Source organism: Oncorhynchus mykiss, chromosome 23, assembly GCF_057628025.1.
Source record: "Oncorhynchus mykiss isolate SJ-2025 chromosome 23, ASM5762802v1, whole genome shotgun sequence".
Lineage (NCBI taxonomy): Eukaryota > Metazoa > Chordata > Actinopteri > Salmoniformes > Salmonidae > Oncorhynchus > Oncorhynchus mykiss.
In genome coordinates, this window is record NC_143044.1 from 52,865,165 (window position 1) to 52,875,000 (window position 9,836).

Below are 9,836 nucleotides of genomic sequence, written 5' to 3' on the forward strand. Positions count from 1 at the left end.
CGCTATCTTTGTCTTCTTACAGACATTTTCTATGTAATAGCTATGTGCTATAACAGTCTCCACTTTTCTGGGAAGGCTTTCCACTAGATGTTGGAACATTGCTGCGGGGACTTGCTTCCATTCAGCCCATTCAGAGCATTAGAGGGGGTGGGCACTGATGTTGGGCAATTTGGCCTGTTCCAATTCATCCCAAAGGTGTTTGATGGGGTTGAGGTAAGGGCTCTGTGCAGGCCAGTCAAGTTCTTCCACACCGATCTTGACAAACCATTTCGGTATGGACCTCGCTTTGTGCACGGGGGCATTGTCATGCTGAAACAGGAAAGGGCCTTCCCCAAACATTTGCCACAAAGTTGGAAGCATGGAATTGTCTAGAGTGTCATTGTATGCTGTAGCATAAAGATTTCACTTATACCCAGACCATTATTCCTCATCCACCAAACTTTACAGTTGGCACTATGCATTGGGGCAGGTAGCGTTCTCCTGGCATCCACCAAACCCAGATTCGTCCTTCAGACTGCCAGATGGTGAAGCGTGATTCATCACCCCAGATAATGCGTTTCCACTACTCCAGAGTCCAATGGCGGCAAACTTTACACCACTCCAGCCGACGCTTATCATTGCGTGTGGTGATGTGTGTGCCGCTGCTCGGCCATGGAACCCCACTTCATCAAGCTCCCGATCAGTCCTTGTGGTGACGTTGCTTCCAGAGACAGTTTGGAACTCGGTAGTGAGTGTTTCCGACCGAAGACAGATTTTTTTTACACGCTAATCATTGTAGCACTCTGCGATCCCGTTCTATGAGCTTGTGTGGGCTACCACCTCACGGCTGATCCGTTGTTGTTTCCACTTACAATAACAGCACTTATAGGTGACCGAGGCAGCTATAACAGAGCAGAAATTTGACGAACTGACTTATTGGAAAGGTGGTAGCTTTTTTTAAAACATTTTTTTATTTAACCTTTATTTAACTAGGCAAGTCAGTTAAGAACAAATTCTTATTTACAATGACGGCCTAGGAACAGTGGGTTAACTGCCTGTTCAGGGGCAGAACGACAGATTTGTACCTTGTCAGCTCGGGGATTTGAACTTGCAACCTTCCGGTTACTAGTCCAACACTCTAACTAACCACTAGGCTACCCTGCCGCCCCAAAGGTGGCATCTTATGACGGTGCCACATTGAAAGTCACTGAGCTCTTCAGTAAGGCCATTCTACTGCCAATGTTTGTCTATGGAGATTGCATGGCTTGATTTTATACACCTGTTAGCAACGGGTGTGACTGAAATAGCCAAATCCATACATTTGAAGGGGTGTCCACTTACTTTTGTGTATATATAGTGTATTTTGTATACAAATCCAACATGCCCCAGTTAAAGTAGACTATGTACTGTATATTACAATGAACACGTTTTAACACAGACATACGTGTTCATCATGTGGCAGTTTTTAGATAACACGTCAGACATACCATCATGTGGCAGTTTTTAGATAACAGGTCAGACATACCATCATGTGGCAGTTTTTAGATAACAGGTCAGACACATTTAGTTGCCAGTGAAGAGAGTGGCGGTCACTTAATCCTGCAGGAGCCACATGAGTGGTTAACACTTAAAGCCTACCACCTGACTGAGCAGTGTGTTAAAGCTCAATCAGAATGGACATGATGTTTAACGGAGGTCCATAAAGCAGGACACTGACCTTACAGCTGATGATCGTGTCATCATTAGTTCCTGCTGACCCTAAACTCTGTGTATACGTCTGAAATGGCACCCCTTTCTCTATATAGTGCACTAAGTTTGGGACCATATTCCCTATATAGTGCACTAAGTTTGGCACCATATTCCCTATATAGTGCACTAAGTTTGGGACCATATTCCCTATATAGTGCACTAAGTTTGGCACCATATTCCCTATATAGTGCACTAAGTTTGGGACCATATTCCCTATATAGTGCACTAAGTTTGGGACCATATTCCCTATATAGTGCACTAAGTTTGGGACCATATTCCCTATATAGTGCACTAAGTTTGGGACCATATTCCCTATATAGTGCACCAAGTTTGGGACCATATTCCCTATATAGTGCACTAAGTTTGGCACCATATTCCCTATATAGTGCACTAAGTTTGGGACCATATTCCCTATATAGTGCACTAAGTTTGGGACCATATTCCCTATATAGTGCACTAAGTTTGGGACCATATTCCCTATATAGTGCAGTGAGTTTGGCACCATATTCCCTATATAGTGCACTAAGTTTGGCACCATATTCCCTATATAGTGCACTAAGTTTGGGACCATATTCCCTATATAGTGCACTAAGTTTGGGACCATATTCCCTATATAGTGCACTAAGTTTGGGACCATATTCCCTATATAGTGCACTAAGTTTGGCACCATATTCCCTATATAGTGCACTAAGTTTGGCACCCTATTCCCTATATAGTGCAGTGAGTTTGGCACCATATTCCCTATATAGTGCACTAAGTTTGGGACCATATTCCCTATATAGTGCACTAAGTTTGGGACCATATTCCCTATATAGTGCACTAAGTTTGGCACCCTATTCCCTATATAGTGCAGTGAGTTTGGCACCATATTCCCTATATAGTGCACTAAGTTTGGGACCATATTCCCTATATAGTGCACTAAGTTTGGGACCATATTCCCTATATAGTGCACTAAGTTTGGGACCATATTCCCTATATAGTGCACTAAGTTTGGGACCATATTCCCTATATAGTGCACTAAGTTTGGGACCATATTCCCTATATAGTGCACTAAGTTTGGGACCATATTCCCTATATAGTGCACTAAGTTTGGGACCATATTCCCTATATAGTGCACTAAGTTTGGGACCATATTCCCTATATAGTGCACTAAGTTTGGGACCATATTCCCTATATAGTGCACTAAGTTTGGGACCATATTCCCTATATAGTGCACTAAGTTTGGGACCATATTCCCTATATAGTGCACTAAGTTTGGGACCATATTCCCTATATAGTGCACTAAGTTTGGGACCATATTCCCTATATAGTGCACTAAGTTTGGGACCATATTCCCTATATAGTGCACTAAGTTTGGGACCATATTCCCTATATAGTGCACTAAGTTTGGGACCATATTCCCTATATAGTGCACTAAGTTTGGCACCATATTCCCTATATAGTGCACTAAGTTTGGGACCATATTCCCTATATAGTGCACTAAGTTTGGGACCATATTCCCTATATAGTGCACTAAGTTTGGGACCATATTCCCTATATAGTGCACTAAGTTTGGGACCATATTCCCTATATAGTGCACTAAGTTTGGGACCATATTCCCTATATAGTGCACTAAGTTTGGGACCATATTCCCTATATAGTGCACTAAGTTTGGCACCATATTCCCTATATAGTGCACTAAGTTTGGGACCATATTCCCTATATAGTGCACTAAGTTTGGCACCATATTCCCTATATAGTGCAGTGAGTTTGGCACCATATTCCCTATATAGTGCACTAAGTTTGGCACCATATTCCCTATATAGTGCACTAAGTTTGGCACCATATTCCCTATATAGTGCACTAAGTTTGGGACCATATTCCCTATATAGTGCACTAAGTTTGGCACCATATTCCCTATATAGTGCACTAAGTTTGGCACCATATTCCCTATATAGTGCAGTGAGTTTGGCACCATATTCCCTATATAGTGCACTAAGTTTGGCACCATATTCCCTATATAGTGCACTAAGTTTGGCACCATATTCCCTATATAGTGCAGTGAGTTTGGCACCATATTCCCTATATAGTGCAGTGAGTTTGGGACCATATTCCCTATATAGTGTACTACATACAGTATTATGCATAATATCTATGTTAGGGTGGTGTTTCAGAAGCTTCCTGTGACCTGCCACTGTCTTAGATCTACAGTACACATGAGATTAACATGTTAATATGGTAACATTCACTATGTTACATTTACTATGTTAAATAAATATCATTAATATTTTAATGAAAATAGATGAAAACGTTTAGCAAATTCTTAAAAATAAAATGTACTGCCTACTATGTCATAATTTAGTTTAATATTCATTGTAACAAGTCATCAGCTGTTATTTAAATAAGTGTGTTAATTACGTCTGTTCACATTGAGAAACATTACTGGGTCATTCATTCCCGCGTCCCAAGTGGCTCCTTATTCCCTATATAGTGCACTTCCTTTGACCTGAAGCTGGGACGAGACCGTCATGATCACACTGACCACCACATGGAAGGAGATGAAGAAGATCATCAAAGAGGACACTCGCTGTTTCAAGTTCTCAAGTAGTGACAGAAATAGTGCTCAGAAGTAGGGCCACTATATTAGGGGTTAGGATGCTATTTGACTGGTAATATTTACCACCGTTAACAGTCAGTGTGACATTTATGCTGAAAACAAGACTCGACATTACAGTCTATTTCCCTTCCTTCTAAGCCGCGTTCCATACAGTCATTCCAACAGTTCTAAATTCCAGCGACAGAAGGTAAATATTTAATTTCTAGAAGCCCGTTTCTGGAGGAGAAAGTGAAGGAAAATACATCCAGCAGTGCTGGCTGCTCACGGCCCATTATTCATTTATAGACGTGAAACCCCACCAATGCCTTCTCTATCTGATATTATACCTTTGAAAAGTGTGTGCCTCTTACAGAGGAGCTTATGAAGTGTAAATAATATGACTAGCCTAGCATCCACTTCCTCTCCAACCCAGAGATAAAGCAACCGCATGAATATGAATTGAGAAAAGGAGAAGGGGTTGGGGTAGGAGAGTCATGTGTATACTTTTTGGGCCATATGTTTGCTCAACCACTCCCAATCATTGGTTTCCTGCAGGTTATTATGTGCATCCTAAATGGTGCCCTATTCCCTGTATAGAGCACTACTTTTGACCAGGACTCATAGGGAATAGGGTGCCGTTTGGGACAGTGGTTATTATCTGCATTCACTGAAAGCGCAGATGTGTTTACATTTTTGTAAGGAGCTGAAAGAGGCAGAACACACACACACATATGTACATGCCGCGCACACACACACACACACACACACACACACACACACCTGCTGTTGAATCTGATGTGTTATCTGAATTAAATCTATGACATAACACCTGTCCATCTCCTCAACCAGCCAGTCCATCCTTCTAACGCGGCAGCTCCTTTCTGCAGAGCTCCAGTATGGATTCATACTGGATGTGTTCCATCTGGGACTGATGGAGATATTGTTCATGTCTTAACTCGTCTCTATTGATTCATCACAGAGTTTAATACAGTGTTTTCATTCATGAAGTTGTTGATTTTTTGATTATCTCTCTCTGTCTCTCTGTCTCTCTCTCTCTCTCTCTCTCTCTCTCTCTCTCTGTCTCTCTGTCTCTCTCTCTCTCTCTCTCTCTCTCTCTGTCTCTCTCTCTCTCTCTCTCTCCCTCTCTCTCTCTCTCTCTCTCTCTCTCTCTCTCTCTCTGTCTCTCTGTCTCTCTGTCTCTCTCTCTCTCTCTCTCTCTCTCTCTCTCTCTGTCTCTCTGTCTCTCTCTCTCTCTCTCTCTCTCTCTCTGTCTCTCTCTCTCTCTCTCTCTCCTAGATAGAAACACATCACTAGAACTACCAGGGTCCATTTCCCCTTGGTCCTAATGATCTCTCCTCTCTGTGTGTGTCTGTCTCTATCTCTCCCTGTGTATAGTGATGCAGAGGACTGGTTCTGTGAGTGCCCTCCTCTCTACTCTGGTCGGCTCTGCCAGTTCACAGCCTGTGAGTGGAGCCCCTGTGGTCACGGAGCCACCTGTATCCCCAAGTCCCACCAGGAAGCTGTGTGTCTCTGCCCTTACGGAAGACAGGGCCTGCTGTGTGATGATGGTAAGATATAGACACAATATGTTATATATAATATATAACATTATAGTTATACATAATACATGCGTATCACAGGAGGCTGCTGAGGGGAGGACGGCTCATAATAATGACTGGAACGGAGCTAATGGAATGGCATCAAACACAAGGAAACCATAGAAACCATGTGTTTGATGTGTTTGATACCATTCCACTGATTGCCGCTCCAGCCATTACCGCAAGCCCGTCCTCCCCAATTAAGGTGCCACCAACCTCCTGTGAAGCATATAAGACATACAGTGTGACAGGTCCTGCTGTGTAGAGGAAGGTTAGACCCATACATACAGTACTCTAATACTCGTTTCACACTACTGAGCCGTGCCGAGCTGTACTGCACTGGCCTGGTTAGTCATTCACATGGACCGTTGTTGCTGGACACTTGTTCTTGTTTGAAAGGATGGCGTTTGATATGGCCAGCACAGTAAGGATCATGTTGGCACAGATGTGTGTAAAGGATACAAAACTTCAGGGCATCAGACCTGGTTTCAAATAGTATCTGTTTTCTTTCAAATATTTCAAATGAGCCTGATTGACCTGGCGTAGAGCAACGGGACCAATATAATAGTACCAAAAGTGCAAACCCCACCTAGCTGGCACTACAGGCAGGCTCAAATCAAACACTCAAAGTACGTGAAAGAAAACACATACTAGTTGAACCCAGGTCTGCTCCACAGTCTCAGGGATCGGTTGAGAGGCAACAGTGGAGAGATGAAAGATAGTGAAGAACAGCAAGGAAGTAAAAGGGAGAAGTTAATGAAATGGAAATCCTGCTGGGGGAAAAAGCTTGTGTCTTCCTTTGCGAATGGATTTTCACATTAGGGTGATAATAATCAATAGCTTTACAAAGTGTATCTATCTACTCTGCTGGATGTTCCAGAGAGGCGGTGGAGCTCTGATAAGTTCTTAAAAGGATATTTTCTAAGTAGCTGGCTGGTTTAGTGCATGGGTTTTCCAAGCAGTCACCTTTAATAAGGGTTAACCTACAGTCAAGGAATGCGTCCCAAATGGGACCCTATATAGTGCCCTACATTTTTATCCAGAGAAACTTATAGGAGCAACTACGGTTAAGTGCCTTGGCCAAGGGCACATCGACAGATTTTTCACCTAGTCATCTCGGGGATTCGAGCCAGCAACCTTTCAGTTACTGGCCCAACCTCTTAACCGCTAGGCTACCTGCCACCCTACTTGGGCTTTGGTCATAAGTAATGTACTATAAAGGGAGAAGGAGTGCACTATAAAGGGAAAAGGAGTGCACTATAAAGGGAGAAGGAGTGCACTATAAAGGGAGAAGGAGTGCACTATAAAGGGTAAAGGAGTGCACTATAAAGGGTAAAGGAGTGCACTATAAAGGGAGAAGGAGTGCACTATAAAGGGTAAAGGAGTGCACTATAAAGGGTAAAGGAGTGCACTATAAAGGGTAAAGGAGTGCACTATAAAGGGAGAAGGAGTGCACTATAAATGGAGAAGGAGTGCACAATAAAGGGTAAAGGAGTGCACTATAAAGGGAAAAGGAGTGCACTATAAAGGGTAAAGGAGTGCACTATAAAGGGTAAAGGAGTGCACTATAAAGGGTAAAGGAGTGCACTATAAAGGGAAAAGGAGTGCACTATAAAGGGTAAAGGAGTGCACTATAAAGGGTAAAGGAGTGCACTATAAAGGGTAAAGGAGTGCACTATAAAGGGTAAAGGAGTGCACTATAAAGGAAGAAGGAGTGCACTATAAAGGGAGAAGGAGTGCACTATAAAGGGTAAAGGAGTGCACTATAAAGGGAAAAGGAGTGCACTATAAAGGGAGAAGGAGTGCACTATAAAGGGTAAAGGAGTGCACTATAAAGGGAGAAGGAGTGCACTATAAAGGGTAAAGGAGTGCACTATAAAGGGAGAAGGAGTGCACTATAAAGGGAGAAGGAGTGCACTATAAAGGGAGAAGGAGTGCACTATAAAGGGTAAAGGAGTGCACTATAAAGGGTAAAGGAGTGCACTATAAAGGGAGAAGGAGTGCACTATAAAGGGAGAAGGAGTGCACTATAAAGGGAAAAGGAGTGCACTATAAAGGGAAAAGGAGTGCACTATAAAGGGTAAAGGAGTGCACTATAAAGGGAGAAGGAGTGCACTATAAAGGGAGAAGGAGTGCACTATAAAGGGAAAAGGAGTGCACTATAAAGGGAAAAGGAGTGCACTATAAAGGGTAAAGGAGTGCACTATAAAGGGTAAAGGAGTGCACTATAAAGGGAAAAGGAGTGCACTATAAAGGGAAAAGGAGTGCACTATAAAGGGTAAAGGAGTGCACTATAAAGGGAGAAGGAGTGCACTATAAAGGGAGAAGGAGTGCACTATAAAGGGAGAAGGAGTGCACTATAAAGGGAAAAGGAGTGCACTATAAAGGGAGAAGGAGTGCACTATAAAGGGAAAAGGAGTGCACTATAAAGGGAAAAGGAGTGCACTATAAAGGGAGAAGGAGTGCACTATAAACGGAGAAGGAGTGCACTATAAAGGGTAAAGGAGTGCACTATAAAGGGAGAAGGAGTGCACTATAAAGGGAGAAGGAGTGCACTATAAAGGGAGAAGGAGTGCACTATAAAGGGAGAAGGAGTGCACTATAAAGGGAGAAGGAGTGCACTATAAAGGGAAAAGGAGTGCACTATAAAGGGTAAAGGAGTGCACTATAAAGGGAGAAGGAGTGCACTATAAAGGGAGAAGGAGTGCACTATAAAGGGTAAAGGAGTGCACTATAAAGGGAGAAGGAGTGCACTATAAAGGGAGAAGGAGTGCACTATAAAGGGAGAAGGAGTGCACTATAAAGGGAAAAGGAGTGCACTATAAAGGGTAAAGGAGTGCACTATAAAGGGAGAAGGAGTGCACTATAAAGGGAAAAGGAGTGCACTATAAAGGGAAAAGGAGTGCACTATAAAGGGTAAAGGAGTGTACTATAAAGGGTAAAGGAGTGCACTATAAAGGGTAAAGGAGTGCACTATAAAGGGAGAAGGAGTGCACTATAAAGGGAAAAGGAGTGCACTATAAAGGGAGAAGGAGTGCACTATAAAGGGAAAAGGAGTGCACTATAAAGGGAAAAGGAGTGCACTATAAAGGGTAAAGGAGTGTACTATAAAGGGTAAAGGAGTGCACTATAAAGGGTAAAGGAGTGCACTATAAAGGGTAAAGGAGTGCACTATAAAGGGTAAAGGAGTGTACTATAAAGGGTAAAGGAGTGCACTATAAAGGGTAAAGGAGTGCACTATAAAGGGTAAAGGAGTGCACTATAAAGGGAAAAGGAGTGCACTATAAAGGGTAAAGGAGTGCACTATAAAGGGAAAAGGAGTGCACTATAAAGGGAGAAGGAGTGCACTATAAAGGGTAAAGGAGTGCACTATAAAGGGAGAAGGAGTGCACTATAAAGGGAAAAGGAGTGCACTATAAAGGGAAAAGGAGTGCACTATAAAGGGAGAAGGAGTGCACTATAAAGGGAAAAGGAGTGCACTATAAAGGGAGAAGGAGTGCACTATAAAGGGAAAAGGAGTGCACTATAAAGGGAGAAGGAGTGCACTATAAAGGGAAAAGGAGTGCACTATAAAGGGAAAAGGAGTGCACTATAAAGGGAGAAGGAGTGCACTATAAAGGGTAAAGGAGTGCACTATAAAGGGAGAAGGAGTGCACTATAAAGGGAAAAGGAGTGCACTATAAAGGGAAAAGGAGTGCACTATAAAGGGAAAAGGAGTGCACTATAAAGGGAGAAGGAGTGCACTATAAAGGGAAAAGGAGTGCACTATAAAGGGAGAAGGAGTGCACTATAAAGGGTAAAGGAGTGCACTATAAAGGGAGAAGGAGTGCACTATAAAGGGAAAAGGAGTGCACTATAAAGGGAAAAGGAGTGCACTATAAAGGGAAAAGGAGTGCACTATAAAGGGTAAAGGAGTGCACTATAAAGGGTAAAGG

General features: G+C 42.7%; 1 protein-coding gene across 1 annotated transcript in view; it reads left to right on the top strand.

Moving 5' to 3' along the window:
- Positions 1–9,836, top strand: part of LOC110516873 (protein eyes shut homolog) — a 240,571-nt gene that overhangs the window by 152,527 nt on the left and 78,208 nt on the right. The window contains exon 15 of the mRNA XM_090217983.1: positions 5,699–5,871. Within this exon, the coding sequence (XP_090074109.1) occupies positions 5,699–5,871 (173 nt within the window). The remainder of the gene's footprint in view (positions 1–5,698; positions 5,872–9,836) is intronic.